The sequence below is a fragment of the Oncorhynchus kisutch genome, linkage group LG9 (genome assembly GCF_002021735.2).
Source record: "Oncorhynchus kisutch isolate 150728-3 linkage group LG9, Okis_V2, whole genome shotgun sequence".
In the NCBI taxonomy this organism is placed as follows: domain Eukaryota; kingdom Metazoa; phylum Chordata; class Actinopteri; order Salmoniformes; family Salmonidae; genus Oncorhynchus; species Oncorhynchus kisutch.
The window spans coordinates 18,403,101-18,426,631 of record NC_034182.2 but is presented as its reverse complement, the minus strand read 5'-3'; the positions used below and the strand labels follow the sequence as shown (position 1 = coordinate 18,426,631).

Below are 23,531 nucleotides of genomic sequence, written 5' to 3'. Positions count from 1 at the left end.
CATGTAAACTCAGTTTTTCATGATTCCTGACATTTAATCCTAGTAAAACTTCCCTGTCTTAGGTCACCACATTATTTTAAGAATGTGAAATGTCAGAATAATATTTATTTAAGCTTTTATTTCTTTCATCACATTCCCAGTGGGTCAGAAGTTGACATACACTCAATTAGTATTTGGTAGCATTGCCTTAAAATTGTTTAACTTGGGTCAATTGGTTTGGGTAGCCTCCACAAGCTTCCCACATTAAGTTGTGTGAATTTTGGCCCATTCCTCCTGACAGAGCTGGTGTAACTGAGTCAGGTTTGTAAGTCCTCCTTGCTCGCACACACCTTTTCAGTTCTGCCCACAAATGTTCGATAGGATTGAGGTCAGTGCTTAGTGACGGCCACTCCAATACCTTGACTTTGTTGTCCTTAATCCATTATGCCACAACATTGGAAGTATGCTTGGGGTCCATTTGGAAAACCCATTTGAGACCAATCTTTAACTTCCTGACTGATGTCTTGAGATGTTGCTTCAATATATCCACATAATTTTTTCTCATGATGCCATCTATTTTGTGAAGTGCACCAGTCCCTCCTGCAGCAAAGCATCCCCACAACATGATGATGCCACCCCCGTGCTTCACGGTTGGGATGGTGTTCTTCAGCTTGCAAGCCTACCCATTTTTCCTCCAAACATAACGATGGTCATTATGTCCAAACAGTTGTTGTTTCATCAGACCAGAGGACATTTCTCCAAAAAGTATGATTTCTCCAAAAAGTACTATGCAGTTGCAAATTGTAGTCTGGCTTTTTTTATGGCGGTTTGGAGTAGTAGCTTCTACCTTGCTGAGCGGCCTTTCAGTTTATGTCAATATAGGACTCGTTTTATTGTGGATATAGATACTTCTGTGCCTGTTTCCTCCAGCATCTTCACAAGGTCCTTTGCTGTTGTTTTGGGATTGATTTGCACTTTTTCCACCAAAGTACATTCTTTTCTAGGAGACAGAACAACTCTCCTTCCTGAGCAGGATGACGGCTGCGTGGCCCCATGGTGTTTATACTTGCGTACTATTGTTTGTATAGATGAATGTGGTACCTTCAGGCTTTTGGAAATTGCTCTCAAGGATGTACCAGACTTGTGGAGATCTACAAAATTGATCTGAGGTCTTGGCTGATTTCTTTTGATTTTCCCATGATGTCAAGCAAAGGAGACACTGAGTTTGAAGGTAAGCCTTGAAATACATCCACAGGTACACCTCCAATTGACTCAAATTATGTCAATTAGCCTATCAGAAGCTTCTAAAGCCATGACATCATTTTCTGGAATTTTCCAAGCTGTTTAAAGGCACAGTCAACTTAGTGTATGTAAACTTCTGACCCACTAGAATTGTGATACAATGAATTATAAGTGAAATAATCTGTCTGTAAACAATTGTTGGAAAAATTACTTGTGTCATGCACAAACTATAGTTTGTGAACAAGAAATTTGTGGAGTGGTTGAAAAATGAGTTTTAATGACTCCAACCTAAGTGTATGTAAACTTCCGACTTCAACTGTATCAGTTGATCATTTTTCTTTGTAGCTAAGGGTTAACTTGTGTTTGATCAGGATGACATTGCATCGGAACTTGTTTCTAAATATGTGTTGTAGATCAGCTTCCTAACATATGTAATTGAGTTCCTTTTGTCCAATGGTAATTGTGTGTTTTATCCCAGTTGAAACTCCTTTTTTGTTACTCTGTCCTCATGCATATCGATAAAACGGTTCCATAACCTAATAATTTCACCCCTCTGTCTTATTTCATTGGGCTCCCATCCCATGTCTCCTTGAATAGAAGGCTTATGCACTCCAAGGAAGCATCTATGGCTCTGTTTTGAATTGAGTTAGTTCTTTTGGTTTCTTTACAAACACAGATTTCAGCAGCATAGTTCAATATAGTACACACACACGAATTATAGACTTGTGAATAGCCAAGGTCTTTACAAATTTCCAATTTACTACCAATGGACCCCAACGCTCTACCTGCAGAATCAGATATGGACTTTATACACCTCTCAAAGGTCATGTATTCATCAAAAAGGAAACCAATGTATTTATATGAGCAAGTGTACTTTACGCATATTGCTCCTTAAGAAAAGTAATGATTACTTCTTATTGTACACTTTTTCCTGAAGTGCATTATATGGGTTTTATCTTGGTTGATCACTATCTCCACTTCGTACACCAGAGATTGACATACATTGTAAATCATGCTCAGTCTCTGCAAGGACAATATAATCTGCATACAGTAGTGTCCCGAGTCGTGTCATTTAGTTTAACTCCTAAATTATCATGTTTGATTTGATGGGCCAAGTTGTTAACAAAAAGGGCAAATAACGTTGGGGAGAGCACCTCACCTTGTTTGAGCTCAAACAGAGTGGGAAACCATCCAGTCCTCTGTTCATTTACCTGTACAGAGGCAACTGGGCTAGACAGGGCTTTAATTGCATCATAGAATCTTCCATCAATTCCCATTTTTGTCTAAAAGCAAGGTTTCTATTAACCAAATCGAAGCCTTCTGAAAATCAATAAAACAGGCAAAAATTGGTTCTCTCTCTATCATTCGGATTACTTTGGAGACAGTATACTGTATACACAGAGTATACCAAACATTAGGAATAGCTTCCTAATATTGAGTTGCGTTATTGAGTTAATGTTTGTATACTCAGTGTACATGTACGTGGTCTATACAGGCTCTGACTTTCCTAAAGCCATTCTATTCATCAGCAAGCTGACCAGGCAGTTCTGGTTAGTGAGAGAGCCCTTTATTTAGAACGAAGGAATACAATTTATATACAGTGCTAATTAGAGTAATCCCTCTGTAGTTCAATGGGATTTTAGGGTCATTTTTTGAGGATTTTGGAATAGGCTTGATTGTAGATTTGTACGATACAGATGGAATAATGCCGTTCTCAAAACAAGCCTGGAAGAGTCCGCAATTGTGTTCGCAACAATTTAGGTGATTTCATAACTGAATTAGATAAGTCATCCATTCCTGTGGCTTTCTTCAGTTTAGACCGCTCAACCTTTCTGACCTTCTCTAGAGTAAGAATGGCATTCAAATAGTGGTTAGGGGTGTAAGAATCCTTCTTCATTTCCACCTCCAACTCATCCTTACAAGAACATGTTTCTTTCAAGAACTCATCAAAATAAACTCATTGTATGTGTTACCTTTAGGAGAAACACAAAATTACTTTCAGTGTTATGCTGATGAAAATTTTTCCAATTGTGATTTTGATGGTTTGTAATTACATTATAGATCAGATTACCTGTTTAAAATTGTCATCAGTAATGTAATCCATTGGATTACTCAAAATAATGAATTTTAGATTACTTCCCCTGCATGAATATTAGAATAGGTTAAATTAACCAGAGAAATGAGCAATTCAGTATGTATAATACAGCTGCAACACATGCAAGGTTTGCCATAGCTGTTCATTTGCAGACAGTCTGGGAGCTGTGCTCAGCATTAAAGAAAACATGTAAAAGACAAGTTAACCAAATGGTTATTTCTTATGTAAATGACACGTTATAGAAGAGTGCGCATGCGCTGGCTAGCCAGAAAAGTATTGCTCGAGTCTAACACAATGGAATATAACGTTGCCAAAAAAGTTTGGAATGACACAATTTTACATGTACAACATCTAAAGACCTGCATCACTATACAGAGAGTGTAAAAATACTAATTTTATTCCTACCCTGGAATTGCAGAAAAAGTTTCTCAAAACAGTTTCTCATAACAAACTAAAATCACCAAAAAAGTGTCTGAACTCTTCTATAACATACCATTTACATAAAAAAATAGAGATTTGGTTGAAAAAAAATAAGAACTTGTCCTTCAAGTCTTTCTTTGAAAACGGCCTTTGTTGAAGTTATCCTGAAAGCAATCATACATGTTTTATTACAGTTAAAGAAAGAATCACTACACATCGAATGCACATGCTTAACAACTCACAGCTCTATCAATGAGTCCAGGTCGATGAAGGAATCCCTGGGTAACGCTTTTAACTTATTGTTTGCCAAAGACCTGAGGGAAAACAGCATTGTCATATTCATTCTGCAGTTAATCATCATGGAAATACAGAGGGCCAAAGGGCAAGATTTTCCAGAAAAAAAATATACCCAAAAATGGTAAAATATTTTTTTCACATACAATATTGTATGTTCATACATTACTTATTTTTTTAAATTTCAGTAGTATTGTGTTTTCACACACTTCAACAGCTCTGTTTTCAAACGCAATGACCAGTGCAGCAGTAATAACAAATATAAGTATCCATCCATTTTTCTACATTTGTTAGAAATGTTTGCAGTTCACATTTTTGTGAAACTTCGACATAGAAGTCTATCAGTCTACACATTGCATTTGCACTAGACCATAGTAAATTACATTGCATGTGCGAGCCAAACATTTTAATAAGATTAGCCTACATTTGTTGTTGTTATGCCAAACTTTGTCACCCGAAGAAAGAGTAAACAAACAAACAGGCAAATATTGGCAATATTTATATACAAAACAATTTTACATTCAGGTCAGACACTCAGACTGTATTAGCATAATATCATTGTAGGCTATAAAAAGTAGAGGGTATAATGCACATGATGCTCATCCAAACTTTTCACAGGAGCTGACCAAAAATAATATCCAATATAAAAAGAAAAGAGGGATGTCCGCTGACTGTTTTGCTGCTCCCAAAGGTAATCTTTTAATAGAGCATTGGTGATAAACTCCAGATTAGGCTATAATATACTACTCTGCCCCACCCACTGACAAAATCATTGACATAAAAAAACTGTATTACCACTAAGACATGCTGGTTGGTCTTAAAGGCCCAATGCAGACATTTTTTAAATTCAATATAAAATAATTTCTGGTTAACAATTAAGTACCTTATTGTGATTGTTATCAATTTAAATCGTCAAAACGAAACAAAAATAGCTTCTTAGCTAAAAGCAATTCCTCAAGCAATTTCTGAGTGGGGAGGGGAAACTAGATGTTATTGGCAGAGAGGTTTGGAACTCTCTTTCTTATTGGTCTATTAACTAATTTACCAGGCAGACTAAAACTCCATCCCACCAAAACAGGCTGAAATTTCAGGCGGTCTTTTCACACAGCTCTTACACTAAAAGGGCATTGTCATAATTTTCTAAATTTCACAGTATTATTCCAACCTCATAGTGTGGAAGTATATATGAAACACAGGGAAATCATGTTTTTGACAGCACTAGATCATTAAATGTTACCATTTGAGTTTTCACCTCAGTGCAGGCGAGCTGATGTTAGACCGGTAAATTGCCAACCCTGGCGATATGGTTAGAAAATAACAGCACCAGTATTAACAAGCCAAAATGGCCAACCTACTTGCATTTGACAATAGCACTGCCTTGTGACAAGCTAAAAGTAGAGCCCTTAGCCTTCAATTGACATTAATACATCACTACTACCAAATGCAAGTGGAAAATAAGTGGGAAACCATTAGGTTGCATTTCTGGTAGAATATCATTGTAGCTCTGGTAAGCCCTTGTAGACCTGGTAATTCCCTGGTAAGACAATGTGGGCTAAAATACTACTGCATTATCCCCAAACATACATTTTCTTCACTGGAATTAAAGGAGAAGTTCAGGATTCAACAACTTGAAAGTAGATGGTTCCTCGCCCTTATTAAAGTAGTCTATGGGCCAGGAGATACTATAATCCATAGTTCAGTTTTCTTTAAACAACCACTATAAACGTCAGCTAATTTTAGCCACTAACAATCAATGGAAGTGATTGTAATGGCCTAATCACTTTTAAAGCTGCATTATGTAGAAATTGCTCTGCCATTAACTGGTTGCTAAAATTCAAAAATGTTCACCTAATTTCAGTTTTTGTGACAAAACAAGCAATGTATTTTGTAGAGAATCATTGTACCAACTATACCGTTGTGAAAAATATTTTCAATAACCAACAATATTGTAGAATCTGGTGAACAAAAAGAAACAAAAACAAATCTTAAGGAGGAAATTGAACACATACTGTATAACAGCACACAATAACACACACACGTATCATACTTACCTTCAATTAGAATGACAGATCTATAACTCAAATTTCTATCTGAATTCTGTCAGGTCACGTAATGTAGTTGATTTCAGTTGATTTGACCATGATTTTTTGTGGTTGTTGATTGCTCCTATCACTTCCATTGCTTGTTAGCTAGTGGTGGGTAAAGTTAGCTGAAATTCGTAGTCTTGGCCCATAGATTACTTTGAAAGTGAGGAACCATCTAACATCAAGTTGTTAAATCTAACTTCCTCTAATGACAATGATGATTATTTGAACTTACAGGTGAGTCAGGTCCCTGAGTCCTCTGAAGGAATATTTGGAGACCGTCTCTATCTTATTACTCTCAATGAACCTAAAGAACAAAGGTTATACAGCACTTCAAAAGAGAAAATGGATTGTGTGATCACATGGGGCTAATGTATCGTATAAATAATCCTGACTATAATAAAAGGGATACAGTTACTCAGTATCTCATTTCTTGAACAACAAAATTAGCTTCAGTATATCATTATTTTAAAGATGAGTGAATGAAGGGAAAGGCACTTACAGGTACTCCAGGTGTGGAAGGCCAGAAAATGCATCGTCCCTTATTGTCATCACTGAATTTGAATTAAGAAGTCTATGATAAAAATATATAAACAGTTAGTTACTTTGAACACAAGTGCAAATATAGAAATACATTGTTTAAAAAGTAAATGTATAATTATGATTTATTATAATTCATTATATCATAACATTTGTCACACGTCATTGACAAACATTCACATGTAGAATCACTGATATTTTAAACATGATATATACTATATAACTAAAAGGTTAAGTTCATTTCTAAGAATAGCAATCAAAAAATAAGTCAAAATTGTATCCTCAAATTATGGTCATCTCACTATAGTGATATCATAGTGTTACTCAGCGTGGGGATGTTTAGGTTTGAGGATAAATCTACCTCTGTCCTCCAGTATATCACTGACAATACATTATCTCCATGTTCCCTTTTTGTGACCTTGTAATCTGAGATGAGCTCAAAAGTACAGTTTTGCTATGATAAGCCTTTTTATAAACATGAGGGTCACAATCAATGTCATGCTCGCACTAAAATGTAAATTGCTGATGGACAACTGTACCTTACACTGGAACAAGGCATCTGTCCTTAAATTGCCTACTGATTACAGACTAGTAGTGTGTCCATATTATGTATTCCTCACTTTCATAATAAGGATATACCCTGCTAACAATAATGAGCCGTTAGTATGTCCCCGGGACGTCATAAAATGGTCACCCGAAGTCAGCAGGACATTCTGTCATTGTACCCTAGAGGTTTTATCTAGTTCCCTGGGACATCCCCAAGGACATTCTTGGGATGTTATGGTCCCCTGGAGGTTTTGTATTTAACACAATTCGACATACATTGTATATGTTCATTCATACAGCAATTATTATTGAACACATCCTCACCTGGGATTTGAACTCACAACCTCTAGGTTCACAACATTTCAATTTTTCTGCTACGCCACAATGTCTGTATCAATGACTGATTACACCTGTAGGTAATGTTCCCTCTGAGTGCCGCACAGAATAAATATCAGCCCGCGCAGAGAAGCATGAGATTGAACTTCACTCAACTCTTTAGTTTTCCCCTTTAGTTAACACTATCAGTTAACACTATCAATGTCAATAGCTCTACTGTGTGAATTGTGGCTCGAATCAACGCAATATAAAATTTAATTAAATTGTATTAGTCACATGCTCCGCATACAACAACCTTACAGTGAAATGCTTACTTACTAGTCCCAAACCAACAGTGCTGTTAAAAAAAAATAGAGATAGGAATAAGAGATAAAAGTAATAAGTAATTAAAGAGCAGCAGTAAAAAATAACAATATATACAAGGGGGTGCCAAGACTGAGTCAATGTGTGGGGGCACCGGTTAGTTGACATGTACATACAACGGTATATAGGTAGAGTTATGCATAGATGACAACAGAGAGTGGCAGTGGTGTGGAAAGGGGGAGGGTCAATGCAAATAGTCTGGGTAGCCATTTGACTAGATGTTCAGGAGCCGTATGGCTTGGGGGTAGAGGCTGTTTAGAAGCCTCTTGGACCTAGACTTGGTGGTCCGGTACCGCTTGCCATGTGGTAGCAGAGAGAAGTCTATGACTAGGGTGGCTGGAGTCTATGACTAGGGTGGCTGAATTTTTAGGGCCTTCCTCTGACACCACCTGGTATAGAGGTCCTGGATGGCAGGAAGCTTGGCCCCAGTGATGTACTGGGCCATTCACACTACCCTCTGTTGTGCCTTGCGGTCAGAGGCCAAGCATTTGCCATACCAGGCAGTGATACCAGGCAGTGATGCAACCAGTCAGCTCTAGATGGTGCAGCTGGAGAACCTTTTGAGGATCTGAGGACCCATGCCTAATCTTTTCAGGCTCCTGAGGGGGAATAGGTTTTGTCGTGCCCGCTTCATGTCTGCTTTGGTGTGCTTGGACCATGTTAGTTTGTTGGTGATGTGGACACCAAGGATCGTGAAGCTCTCAACCTTCTCCACTGCAGCCCTGTCGATGAGAATGGGGGCATGCTCTGTCCTCTTTTTCCTGTAGTCCTGTAGTCCACAACAGTCCACAATCATGTTCTTTGTCTTGATCACATTGAGGGAGAGGTTGTTGTCCTGGCACCACACGGCCAGGTCTCTGACCTCCTCCCTATATAGGCTGTCTCGTTGGGGCAAACTTAATGATGGTGTTTGAGTTGTGCCTGGCCGTGCAGTCATGAGTGAACAGAGAGTACAGGAGGGAGCTGAGCATACACACCTGAGGGGCTCCTGTGTTGAGGATCAGCGTGGCGGATGTGTTGTTACCTGCCCTTACCACCTGGGGGTGGCCCGTCAGGAAGTCCAGGATCCAGTTGCAGAGGGATGTGTTTAGTCCCAGTGTCCATAACTTATTGATGAGCTTTGAGGGCACTATGGTGTTGAACCCTGAGCTGTAGTCAATGAATAGCATTCTCACATAAGTGTTCCTTTTGTCCAGGTGGGAAAGGGCAGTGTGGAGTGCAATAGAGATTGCATCATCTGTGGATCTGTTGGGGCGGTATGCAAATTGGGGTGGGTCTAGGGTTTTTGGGATGATGGTGTTGATGTGAGCCATGACCAGCCTTTCAAAGCACTTCATGGCTACAGATGTGAGTGCTACAGGTCAGTAGTCATTTAGGTAGGTTACCTTAGTGTTCTTGGGCACAGGCACTATGGTAGTCTGCTTAAAACATGTTGGTATTACAGACTCGGACAGGGAAAGGTTGAACATTTCAGTGAAGACACTTACTACTTGGTTAGCGCATGCTCGCAGTACACGTCCTGGTAATCCGTTTGGCCCTACGGCCTTGTGAATGTTAACCTGTCTAAAGGTCTTACTCACATCGGCTGCGGAGAGCGTGATCACACAGTCCTCAGGTACAGTTGGTGCTCTCATGCATGTTTCAGTATTATGTGCCTCGAAGCGAGCATAGAAGTAGCTTGTCTGGTAGGCTCGTGTCACTGGGTAGGTCTCGGCTGTGCTTCCCTTTGTAGTCTGTAATGGTTTGCAAGCCCTGCCACATCCGTCAAGTGTCAGAGCTGGTGTAGTTTGACTCGATCTTAGTCCTGTATTGACGCTTTGCCTGTTTGATGGTTCGTATTCGGCTAAGGTGTATGTAAACTTCCGACTTCCATTTGACCATTTGCTATGAGACTTGAAATTGAGCTCACATCAATACTTGATGTTTCTACAACTTTATTGGAGTCCACCTGTGGTAAATTCAATTGATTGGACATTATTTGGAAAGGCACACTCCTGTCTATTATAAGGTCCCACAGTTGACAGTGCATGTCAGAGCAAAAACCAAGCCATGAGGTTGAAGGAATTGTCCGTAGAGCTCTGAGACAGGATTGTGTCATGGTACATATCTGGGGAAGGGTAACAAAACATTTCTGCAGCATTGAAGGTCCCCAAGAACACAGTGGCCTCCATCATTATTAAATGGAAGAAGTTTGGAACCACCAAGACTCTTCCTAGAACTGGCCGACCCAGCCAAAATGAGCAATCGGTGGAGAAGGGCTTTGGTCCGGGAGAAAACTAAGAACCTGATGGTCACTCTTACAGAGTTCCTCTGTGGAGATGGGGGGAATCTTCCAGAAGGACAACCATCTCTGCAGCACCAAATAGGCCCTTACGGTAGAGTGGCTAGATGGAAGCCACTCCTCAGTAAAGGGCACATTAAAGCCCTTTTAGAGTTGGCCAAAAGGCACCTTTAGGACTCTCAGACCATGAGAAACAAGATTCTCTGGTCTGATGAAACCAAGATTGATCTCTTTGGCCTGAATGCTAAGCGTCACGTCTGAAGGAAACCAGGCATCATTCATCACCTGGCCAATACCATCCCTATGGTGAAGCATGATGGTGGCAGCATCATGCTGTGGGGATGTTTTTCAACGGCAGGGACTGGGACAATAGTCAGGATCAAGGGAAAGATGAACTGAGCAAAGTACAGAGAAATCCTTTATGAAAACCTGCTCCAGAGCTCTCAGAACCTCAGAATGGGGGCGAAGGTTCACCTTGCAACAAGACAATGATCCTAAGCACACAGCCAAGACAACGCAGGTTTTGGCTTCGGGACAAGTCTCTGAACGTCCTTGAGTGGCCCAGCCAGAGCCCGGACTTAAACCTGATCAACATCTCTGGAGAGACCTGAAAATAGCTGTGCAGCTCCGCCCCCCCCCATCCCACTTCAAAACAAATCAAATGTTATTTGTCACATACACACGGTTAGCAGATGTTAATGCGAGTGCAGCAAAATGCAGCGAAATACAATTTTACATCAACTACCTTATACACACCAGTGTAAAGGAATTAATAAGAATATGTACATAAAATATATTTGGATGAGCGATGGCATAGGCAAGATGCAGTAGATGGTATAGAGTACAGTATATACATATGAGATGAGCAGTGTAGGGTATGTAAGCATTATATAAAGTGACATAGTTTAAAGTGACTAGTGATACATGTATTGCATCCCATTTTTTATTATTAAAGTGACTGGAAACAGAGTCAGTATGTTGGCAGCAGCCACTCAATGTAGGTGATGGCTGTTTAACAGTGTGATGGCCTTGATATAGAAGCTGTTTTTCAGTCTCTTGGTCCCAGCTTTGATGCACCTGTACTGACCTTGCCTTCTGGATGCTAACGGGGTGAACAAGCAGTGGCTCGGGTGGTTGTTGTCCTTGATGATCTTTTTGCCCTTCCTGTGATATCGGGTGGTGTAGGTGTCCTGGAGAGCAGGTAGTTTGCCCCCGGTGATGCGTTGTGCAGACCTCACTACCCTCTGGAGAGCCTTATGGTTGTGGGCATAGCAGTTGCCGTACCAGGCGGTGATACAGCCTACTTCACCACGCTGTCTGTGTGGGTGGACCATTCCAGTTTGTCCGTGATGTGTACGCGGAGGAAGTTAAAAGTTTCCACTTTATCCACTACTGTCCCGTCGATGTGGATAGGGGGTGCTCCCTCTGCTGAGCTTGAGAGGATCTGCAGAGAAGAGTGGGAGAAATTCCCCAAATACAGGTGTGCCAAGTGTATCGTCAAACCCAAGAAAAGTCAAAGCTGTAATTGCTGCCAAAGGTGCTTTGACAAAGTACTGAGTAAAGGGTCTGAATACTTATGTAAATGCATTATTTTTTTATTTATAAACTTCAAAAAAATCTGTTTTTGCTTTGTCATTATAGTGTATATTATAGTATTATAGTGTGTGTTGATTGATGAAGAAAAAAAGTGTTTTAATCTATTTTAGAATAACAAAATGTGGAAAAGGTGAAGCGGTCTGAATACTTTCCGAATGCACTGTATATGCAAATAGCCATTGCCATATATGGATCTGTGCCATTCACTTTGAACAGGACTGTGTTTACAGCATGAACGGTCACTTGTAGATGCGCTTGTTTTGAGATCAAAACAATTGTCACTTGTGCACATTTGTTAATATTCTTTGCTAGGTAGTGATTCATTAGCACAGTTATAGCTCATTTCTAGTAGTGGTTGCTTCCTACAAGAGCACAAAATGTGTGCATTTCTAGATATCTTTGAGAAGCGAGTAAGGTAAAGAGCTTTTCTTTATGTCTTAAAGGGGCAATGTTGTATTTTGAGACAGCCTTGAATAATCTAAGTAGCCAGTAGGCAGAGGGTAGCATAATTTGTCTGATTCTCTGTAATAATGGTATGGGAATAATAATGAACTGTATTTTGTAAAGTGGTTTCTTGCATCAAACACAACCTTTTCAGTCATCTTCTTGTCTGAAAGATAAGTGGATAAACAGGTTTTTCTAAAGTTTCATGGAATGTAGACTTACATTGAACACCACACATTTGCTGCTACTGTAGGTTGAATGATCTAACAGCTATATTTTCATGTTAAAATGTAATGGGATGCATTTTTCTCCATTGTTTTTGACGGTAGGCCACTCTGGCAGGCCTACATTATGATCAAATGGCCACAGTAGCCTCCTTGGCCACTGTTGAAATTGTAACTTAAAGCGGGTACAGTGCTCACAGTGAACTGGAAGTTGCACAGAATTTCCACAATGTTCAAGTATTGCGCTCAGCAGAACTGGCATTTTCTCAGTGCCCCAAAAATGCACATTGCCTGTAGGCCTATTCCTACACTTTTCACTTCAAATTAAATCTCAGCTCAGTTACAAATACACTCAACAGCCTCCCGAGTGGCACAGCAGTCTAAGGCACACGATGTCATTACAACCTGGGGTTCGATCCCAAAACAGGCCGAGACCGGGAGTTCAACAAGGCGGTGATTTGCCCAGCGTTGTCCGGGTTAAGGCAGGGTTTTGCCGGGGGGGCATTACTTGGCTCATCTCGCTCTAGCGACTCCTTGTGGCAGGACGGGCACCTAGCAGGCTGACTTCGGTAGTCAGTTGAACAGTGTTTCAGCCGACAAATTGTTGCAGCTGGCTTCTTGGTTAAGCGAGCACATGTTTCGGAGGATTCATGACTTGACCTTCGCCTCTTACGAGCCCATTGGGGAGTTGCAGTGATGAGAGAACATGGCAATTGCGGAGAACAAGGGGGTAAAAAAACAATAAATAACACTCAACAAAATCCATTATATTTATCATAGTGATTCATGAGTAACATTAAAACAGAATAATATGCCCCACCAACATTAGACAACTATACTAAAAAACCAACCTCAAATAAATGAAATTAATGAAAGAATAGTCAGATTAACTGATAACTAAAATAGCAGTGTAGATGGCACTATAAGTAATACATGTGTAGGGGACTTCTGAAATTCTACAAACTGTGGCACAGCAGAAAGAAAAAGCATACTCCAAATCCAGAGGTTGTGAATTCAAAGCACAGGTAGGGTCATATTGGAAAGTCAGTCGTAAATGATCATGTCAAATGCAATAACATTGTCATTGTTTAAATAATTTACACTATTTTAGCTGAATAGCATACCACTTACCTTAAAACCCTGATACATTTTTCATTACTTCATTTACACTACATGACCAAAGTATGTGGACAACTGCTTGTCGAACACCTCATACCAAAATCATGGGCGTTAATATGGAGTTGGTCTGTCCCCTCGCCCATACCCGGGCACGAACCAGGGACCCTCTGCACACATCAACAACAGTCACCCTCAAAGCATTGTTACCCATCGCTCCACAAAAGCCACGGACCTTGAAGAGCAAGGTGAACCACTACTTCAGGGTCTCAGAGCAAGTGATGTCACCAATTGAAACGCTATTTATAGTGCGCACCACCGCTAACTAGCTAGCCGTTTCACATCCGTTACACTGGCTCGCAGTCTGCATCCCAATTCATCCCAAAGGTGTTCGATAGAGTTGAGTTCAGGGCTCTGTGAAGGCCACACTGATCTCGAAAAACCAATTCTGTATGGACCTCATTTTGTTCAGCATTGTCATGCTGAAACAGGAAAGGGCCTTCCCAAAACTTTTGCCACAAAGTTGGAAGCACAGAATCGTCTAGAATGTCATTGTATGCTGTAGCGTTAAGATTTCCCTTCACTGGAATTAAGGGGCCTAGCCTGAACCATGAAAAACAGCCCCAGACCATTATTCCTCCTCCACCAAACTTTACATTTGACACTATGCATTTGGGCAGGTAGCGTTCTTCTGGCATCCGCCAAACCCAGATTTGTCCGTCAGACTTCCAGATGGTGAAGTGTGATTCATCACTACAAAGAACACATTTCACTGCTCCAGAATCCAATGGCGGAAAGCTTTACACCACTCCAGCTGATGCTTGACATTGTGCATGGTGATCTAAGGCTTGTGTGTGTGTGGCTGCTCGGCCGAAGCTCCCGACGACCAGTTCTTCCAGGGACAGTTTGGAACTCTGTAGAGCGTATTGCAAAGGGTGTGGCTGAAATAGCCGAATCCACTAATTTCAAGGTGTGTCCACATATCAAATCAAATCAAATCAAATGTATTTATATAGCCCTTCGTACATCAGCTGATATCTCAAAGTGCTGTACAGAAACCCAGCCTAAAACCCCAAACAGCAAGCAATGCAGGTGTAGAAGCACATACTTCAGTATATATAGTGTATCATGGTTTGGGACACCTAGGACAATCAGGGGAGCTTCAGGGGACCATGACACAATGTACCAAGAACATCTTAAAAAAAGGCTTCAGGGGTGTCCCTGAGACAAACCGGGAATTAAACAAAATGACACAACTTCCCAAGAAAGATCAAAAAAAATTCTCGGGGACATCCCCGGGACAAACCAGGAACTAGACAAAACCTACAGGGAACAAAGACACGTCTCAAGAAAAGTCCTAGAGAACGTTCCCTTGGAACCATCACGCAATGTCTAAGGACTAGTAAAATGAACATCCTGAGAATGTCCTAAAAACGTCCTGATATGGTCCTCAGTGACATCCTAGGAACTTATAGGGGACTAGACAAAGGTCCCCCAGAGAACATTGCCTTTGGACCATCACACAATGTTCGAAACTCTTAAGGGACCTAATGGGAATGTCACCGAATGTGCTCAGGACATCCCCTGTTTGCTAGGTATGCTCATCATCAAATTCAGTACTGAGCACTCCACTAAGTCTACATGCTCAAATAGACAAGTCAAATGTTAAGGTAATTAAAAAACACACAAAAACTATATGAATATCAAGTCATATAGGAATAGAATAGGAATAGAATAGGGTAAGAACAACAGTCATGTCTTGGCTTTGGCTAAATAGATATGCGTCGTTCCATAAATAGAGTGCTTTTTGGGTAGCGTAATTCTGTCAAAAATAACTATTTTATGGTTAAAATAACTTCTTTTTTTTACTAAATGTTTATATTCTGTCATAATGTTCAACTTTAGAAAAATCATGTTTTACCATCTCAAGAGATCAAGTTAAGAAAAATGCCAATTAAAGTAACAGGGTTGACAATTTCATCTTAAAATCAGCTATAACTCCCCTTGTGACAGGGGGAATGGAAGCATGTTGTGTGCAATTAAATGCAAACTTAACAAAACATTTGAACTTGTTAAAACATGTGTAGCCCATCAATCTTTGAGTAACATCTATTATGTTTTCTACCACAAAACACCATAAAATAGCTAAAAAGAGTATCACCTGCTTTTACACTATGATTTGACGACTAGATGTTACATGTTTTATTTTGATTAAAAAAAGGTATAGTTTTACCATATTAAAAAAAGAGTTCAGTTCACGTTACAGGGTTGAGCTTAAAATGAGGGACAAACTTAAATGAATCACTAAATCGGATGAAATAAATAGTTATCTTCAGAAATGTCAAAGCAACAAAGATTCTCCTGCTCCCGCAAAACACATACACACACACAACCAGACATTCATTTATTAAGCTTGTGTCTGGTTCAGAACATTTCCTAGGATTTTATACCTGCAGCAACACTAGCAGGTGCTTAACTATGATGTGAATACACGTAACTACAGTCGCAAACTTAAATATAATAATAATATATGCCATTTAGCAGATGCTTTTATCCAAAGTGACTTACTGTCATCAATTTTCAAACATCATTTTTTTTAAAGAATGACACTTTTTATGACCATCTGTTGTTGAGTTCAACTTAATTTCCCAACTGGTTAAACCCCTACCCATTCCCATGGACACACATACTGGTAGTCATGTCTCGTTTGCATATTCATGTATAGTACAAGTGTCATTGACTCACAGAAGTTGGAGAGATGGCATGTGAGCAAACATGGTCTCCTTGATCTCGGAGAAGGACCCGTTGACAATGCTCCTGAAAGATAGTAAGATTATGGAGTAAGCACAGAGCAAATTAAAAGTAGAAAAGATTACATTTAGGGGACCGAGTGGCACAGCGATCTAAGGCATTGCAGTGCTAGAGGCATCACTACTAAACCGGGTTCGATCCCGGGCTGTATCACAACCGGCCGTAATCAAGGAGTCCCATTGGGCGGCACACAATTGGCCCAGCGTGGTCCGGGTTAAGGGAGGGTTTGGCTGGGGTAGGCCGTCATTGAAAGTAAGAATTTTTTCTTAACTTAAATAAAAGTTTAAAAAATATATATATATATAAATATATATATATATAGAAAAAAGGTACAGTTTCAAAGGAGGAGGCAGGCCAGAGGAGGCAGACCAGTTGTAGCAGTCCAATGATCAGTGGACAGTCTTGTTTTTCTGTTTTTACAGTGCAGGAAAGTAGTGGCAAACTGTACACTATGTACATGCAATTGAAGTCGGAAGTTTACATACACCTTATCCAAATGCATTTAAACTCAGTTTTTCACAATTCCTGACATTTAATCCTAAAAATATCCTGTTTTATGTCAGTTAGGATCACCACTTTATTTTAAGAATGTGAAATGTCAGAACAATAGTAGAGAGAGATTAATTTCAGCTTTTATTTCTTTCACCACATTCCCAGTGGGTCGGATGTTTACATACACTCAATTAGTATTTGATAGCATTGCCCTTAAATTGTTTAACTTGGGTCAAACGTTTTGGGTAGACTTCCACAAGCTTCCCACTATAAATTGGGTGAATCCCATTCCTCCTGACAGAGCTGGTGTAACTGAGTCAATTTTGTAGGCCTCTTTGCTCACACACGCATTTTATGTTCTGTCCACACATTTTCTATAGGATTGAGGTCAATGCTTTGTGATGGCCACTCCAATACCTTGACTTTGTTGTCCTTAAGCCATTTTTTCACAACTTTGGAAGTATGCTTGGTGGTCATTGTCCATTTGGAAAACCCATTTGCGACCAATCTTTAACTTCCTGACTGATGTCTTGAGATGTTGCTTCAAATATATCCACATAATTTTCCCTCATGATGCCATCTATTTTGTGAAGTGCACCAGTCCCTCCTGCAGCAAAGCACCCCCACAACATGATGCTGCCAGCCCCGTTGGTTGGGATGGTGTTCTTCGGCTTGCAAGCCTCCCTTTTTTCCTCCAAACATAACGATGGTCATTATGGCCAAACAGTTCTATTTTTGTTTCATCAGACCAGAGGACATTTCTCCAAAAAGTACAATCTTTGTCCCCATGTGCAGTTGCAAACCGTAGTCTGGCTTTTTTATGGCGGTTTTGGGGCAGTGGCTTCTACCTTGCTGAGCGGTCTTTCAGGTTATGTCAATATAGGACTCGTTTTATTTGTACCTATTTTTGGAGGGAGTTGAAAGTCCGTTTTGACCAGCTACAGCCCCAAAACATCACTGCTTTAGAGGAGATCTGCATGGAGGAATGGGCCAAAATACCAGCAACAGTGTGTGAAAACCTTGTGAAGACTTACAGAAAACGTTTGACGTCTGTCATTGCCAACAAAGGGTATATAACAAAGTATTGAGATAAACTTTTGTTATTGACCAAATACTTATTATCCACCATAATTTGCAAATAAATTCATTAAAAATCCTACAATGTGATTTTCTGGATTTTTTTCCCTCATTTTGTCTGTCATAGTTGAAGTGTACCTATGATGAAAATTACAGGCCTCTCTCATCTTTTTAAGTGGGAGAACTTGCACAATTAGTGGCTGACTAAATACTTTTTTGCCCCACTGTACATATGAGATGAGTAAAGCAGAAATATGTAACCATTATTAAAGTGGCCAGTGATTTCAAGTCTATGTATATAGGGCAGCAGCCTCTAAGGTTCAGGGTTACGTAACTGGGTGGAAGCCGCCTAGGTGGTGGCTATTTAACAGTGGCCTTGAGATAGAAGCTGTTTTTCAGTCTCTCTGTCCCAGCTTTATGCACCTGTACTGACCTCACCTTCTGGATGATAGCAGGGTGAACAGGCAGTGGCTTGGGTGGTTGTTGACCTTGATTATCTTTTTTGCCTTCCTGTGACATCGGGTGCTGTAGGTGTCCTGGCGGGTGGGTAGTTTGCCCCCGGTGATGTGTTGGGAAGACCACACCACCCTCTGGTGATACAGCCCGACAAAATGCTCTCAATTGTGCATCTGTAAAAGTTTGTGAGGGTTTTAGGTGCCAAATTTCTTCTGCCTCCTGAGGCTGAAGAGGCGCTGTTGCGCCTTCACCGCTCTGTCTGTGTGGGTGGATCATTTCAGATCGTCAGTGATGTGTACGCCGAGGAACTTGAAGTTTTCCACCTGCTCCATCCCGTTGATGTGGATAGGAGCGTGTTCCCTCTGCTGTTTCCTGAAATCCATGATAATCTCCTTTTGTTTTGTTGACGTTGAGTATGAGGTTATTTTCCTGACACCACACTCTGAGTGCAATCACCTCCTCTCTGTAGGCTGTCTCGTCATTGTTGGTAATCAGGCCTACTACTGTTGTATCGTCTGCAAACTTGATGATTGAGTTGGAGGTGTAATTGGCTATGCAGTCATGGGTGAACAGGGAGTACAGGAGGGGGCTGAGCATGTACCCTTGTGGGGCCCCAGTGTTGAGGATCGCAAAGGGGAGATGTATCCTACCTTCACCACCTGGAGGTAGCCCGTCAGGAAGTCCAGGACCCAATTGCACAGGGTGGGGTTGAGACCCAGGGCCTCAAGCTTAATGATGAGCTTGGAGGGTACTATGATCTTGAATGCCGCACTGTAGTCAATGAACAGCATTCTTACATAGGTATTCCTCTGGTCCAGATGGGATAGGGCAGTGTGCAGTGTGATGGTGATCGCATCATCTGTGGACATATTGGGGCAGTATGCAAATTGAAGTGGGTGTAGGGTGGCAGGTACAGGAACAATGGTGGACATCAGACTTTTAAATAGCCATCACTAGGCGGCTTCCACCCAGTTTCGTAACCCTGAACCTTAGAGGCCACTGCCCCATATACATAGACTTGAAATCACTGGCCACTTTAATAATGGAACACTAGTCACTTTAATAATGGTTACATATTTTTGCTTTACTCATCTTATATACTGTATTCTATTCTACTGTATTTTAGTGTATGCCACTCTGACAATGCTCATCCTAATATTTATATATTCCTTAATTCCATTTTTTTACTATTAGGTTGTGTGCCTTGTCTGTATTGTTGTGAATTTTAAGATATTACTGCACTGTTGTATCTAGAAACACAAGCATTTCGCTACACCTGCAATAACATCTGCTACACGTGTATGTGACAAATAAATCAAATTTGATTTGAGCTGTAATCATTGCCAAAGGTAATTCTAAGATGTATTGAGTCTGGGGTGTGAATACATATGTAATTTAGATATTTCGATATTTCACTTTCAATAAATGTGCTAACATTTCTAAAAACATGTTTTCACGTTGTCCACAAAATGTGGAACAAGTCAAGGGGTGTTACTACTTTCTGAAGGCACTGTTTATTTAAATCCATTTAAATCCGTTTCCTTTTTGTATTGACAAAAAAAAAATGGAGCCCTAAAATTTATATTCTTGCCTGCCTCTCTTTTTTGATTATTGACCTGTAGAACATTCCCCATTACTTAAATAGGCAAGTCAGTTAATTAAGAGCAAATTATTATTTACAATGAAGGCCTACTCCTGACGACAGTGACCCAATTGTGCGCTTCCCTATGTGATTTCCAATCACAGCCGATTGTGATACAGCCTAGAATCGAACCAGGGTCTGTAGTGACCCCTCTAGCACCGCTGCGCCACTCGGGAACCCTCGGGAGTGGTTACTGATACAGAGTTTTGCCGCAAAATACGGATATTGCTGTACATGTGCAGGATATTTTTTGTGCTCACTCCGGTGATTACTTAGCTGCTGTGCTGAGTGTCCTGGCGCCACTCACCCCTCATTGATCGTCTTTGTCTGGTCACTGGGGTAGTTTACACATTTCATGTTGTACACAACACTGTTCAAACTATTGTATTCCATTCCTCAGTAGGCATAAACGCGATTTCATGTTTTTTTTCAGGAGGGGATTAGGCTACATGCAGCTATTTAAATGTGTTCCACAAAATACAATATCGACATGTTGGTCCAAAATGTGTTGTTAGTATTGCAAGGATACTGTACATACGACACAAACAGGCCGTCTAGCGGTTCCATGGTCTTCTTAGCTGCTGACATGCATTCAGCTATTTATTATCGACACGATATCAGTATATATGGCATACCTATGGCACCGGGCGATGCAAAACGAACTCGCCCAATGTCCGATAATTTTTTTACCGGTCCTTATACACTTTTTTCAGGAACCATGATATGGCAGCAACTATAAAGATTAGTCTACATAATCATACAAAATGTGTCCAAAGTGTAAGGACTGCGTCCTGCTTGTGCATCTGCAATATCCGTTACAACAGACACAGAAGGTTGATAATATATATGTTTTGGAATGTTCGTTCAAATCGCTGCAGGGTTTTTATTTCAGATATTCAGAAAAATATGAGGCAAAAACAAAGGCAACATCATGGCTCAGAAGAGCGAAACGTGAAGGGAGGGGGAGTATGAGCAGGAGCTAAATCAGAAAAAAACGTAAAATAACACATGCGCAGAACGTGATTCGGATCCTCAGATTTAAAAAATAGCTTTCCGGACGCAAAAACACATATCCGTAGCCATGGCCTAATTTTGATCCGTATGAAGAGGTATTTTGATTAGTATAGTTAATTCATTATTGTTGTATTTCCCAACAAACCTCAGATTAGACTCAGATTAGTAAATGGGGGCTAGTTGTAACAGGGTTAGTTGTAAACGCAGGTTACCAAAAATTATATAATATATTATGGGATTTAGACATATTTACATAATTGTATAAAATGTCACGTCTTTACATCAACTAGAAATAGGATAAAAATATATATATTAAGTCTAATTCATACATTTGAATGCTAATAAATTCTGGCTACACCGTTACTGGTCAATATGGCATTCTTAAACTGTAAAAAACATTTGTTCATTTAAGTGTATTTTTTATCTTAATATCAGTTTCAAATAATAACATTTTTCTATAACCCCTAATTTCTACAATTGAAGACAGTGTTACATTTAACCCAGTCTGTGGGGTTAAATGTAATATTTCACCTCCACCACCTTCGGTTTAAATTGTATATGACTGGTATGTCCTAGAAACGTAGTGACAGTGGGCAATGGTAGCTGAGACATGTAGCCTATGTTTGTATAAAAATATTATTAATCTCACTCAGTTTTTTCAGAAATAAGCCAAAGTGTTAGCCCCGGTCTCCCCTATGTCATTGCATGTATATATATATTATTTTTTAAATATTTTTTATAACGAGCTTGTGCGAGTGTCACCACAAACATCTCTTAGCCTATACAATATGAGATATGTAGGCCTACTATAACTCGTTCGTTCATATGTCATAACTTGCATTAGCGATAAAGACAATTATTAGTAGCCTAGACTAAATCAGGTATGACTGAAGTTACTTACAGTGAATTAATGTCGTTCGGGATGATCCTTGGGACATAGGAAGATCCAAAACAAATGATGGACTCCTTGGAACAGCTGCATGCTGAAGGACATCTGGAAACCCTTTTTAAAGAAATCGGCGTAGCTATGTACAAGCACACAACTGAAAATAATACGCAGTTTTTAACTATTGACAGCATGTTTTTTTGTCGGACTTGCATGTGTGAGATAGCAATAAACGCCGGGCAGATTGCAAAGCTTCCTTCCACCCTGCGACATGAAATGCTGCACTGAACCCCTTACATCAGCAATTCAGCTGCAGCTCCCTTCGCGCAATTTAATTATTTATTATACCCAGTACTCTGTTGATAGTTTGGTTAAAGAGCGGTTATCTCCACAGCGGACTTTCGAGTGTAGCCGCATAGGTTTAGGGTGCGCTTGTTTATAAACTTCAATGAATACCGGTATGATTTTTGTAGGATAATTGCAATTATGTGAAAATACTTATTTTCTGGACATTGAATTACAATTTAAAAGAGAAAATGGAGCCAACTGAAGATTGCTGTGTGGAATGTGTATTATTGTTCCCATCTGTCACATGCACTTATGTTTGCTTTTTCAAAAGCTGACCAAGAGAAAAAAAACAATGGAACACTTCAACATTCTCAGTAAAGGTTACAGAAACGTTTTTGTCTTGCTATGACTGTGATATGTATTTGTTTATATACCTTAATTGAATGCACTGACTGTAGATCTCTAAATGATCAAAATGTAAATGTAAAAATTGCCTGGTTCTAATGAGCCCCGCTCCAAACATGACCACGTTTGGTTGTTCTGGACCGGACCAAATCTGAACCGATCATCTACATTTCACAAGTTGTCTCAGGATGGTAAATTGGTGGTTGAAGATATCCCTCTAGGTGTGGGGGCTGTGCTTTGGCAAAATGGGTGGGGTTATATCCTTCCTGTTTGTCCCTGTCTGGGGGTGTCCTCAGATGGGGCCACAGTGTCTCCTGACCCCTCCTGTCTCAGCCTCCAGTATTTATGCTGCAGTAGTTTATGTATCGGGGGGCTGGGGTCAGTTTGTTATCTGGAGTACTTCTCCTGTCCTATTCGGTGCCCTGTGTGAATATATGTGTGCGTTCTCTAATTCTCTCGTTCTCTCGTTCTTTCTCTCTCTCGGAGGACCTGAGCCCTAGGACCATGCCCCAGGACTACCTGACATGATGACTCCTTGCTGTCCCCAGTCCACCTGGCCGTGCTGCTGCTCCAGTTTCAACTGACCTGAGCCCTAGGGCCATGCCCCAGGACTACCTGACATGATGACTCCTTGCTGTCCCCAGTCCACCTGACCGTGCTGCTGCTCCAGTTTCAACTGTTCTGCCCTATTATTACTCGACCATGCTGGTCATTTATGAACATTTGAACATCTTGGCCATGTTCTGTTATAATCTCCACCCGGGACAGCCAGAAGAGGACTGGCCACCCCACATAGCCTGGTTCCTCTCTAGGTTTCTTCCTAGGTTTTGGCCTTTCTAGGGAGTTTTTCCTAGCCACCGTGTTTCTACACCTGCATTGCTTGCTGTTTGGGGTTTTAGG

General features: G+C 40.4%; 1 protein-coding gene across 1 annotated transcript in view; it reads right to left on the bottom strand.

The window, feature by feature from the left end:
- The window catches only part of lgi2a (leucine-rich repeat LGI family, member 2a), a 29,674-nt gene extending 7,400 nt beyond the window's left edge, over window positions 1-22,274 (bottom strand). Inside the window, exons 1-5 of the mRNA XM_020491226.2 lie at window positions 21,954-22,274; window positions 16,306-16,377; window positions 6,617-6,688; window positions 6,350-6,421; window positions 3,979-4,050 (exon numbers count right to left, since the gene is read on the bottom strand). Of these exons, the coding sequence (XP_020346815.1) occupies window positions 3,979-4,050; window positions 6,350-6,421; window positions 6,617-6,688; window positions 16,306-16,377; window positions 21,954-22,153 (488 nt within the window). The 5' untranslated portion in view covers window positions 22,154-22,274. The remainder of the gene's footprint in view (window positions 1-3,978; window positions 4,051-6,349; window positions 6,422-6,616; window positions 6,689-16,305; window positions 16,378-21,953) is intronic.
- Between the last annotated feature and the right edge of the window lie 1,257 nt (window positions 22,275-23,531).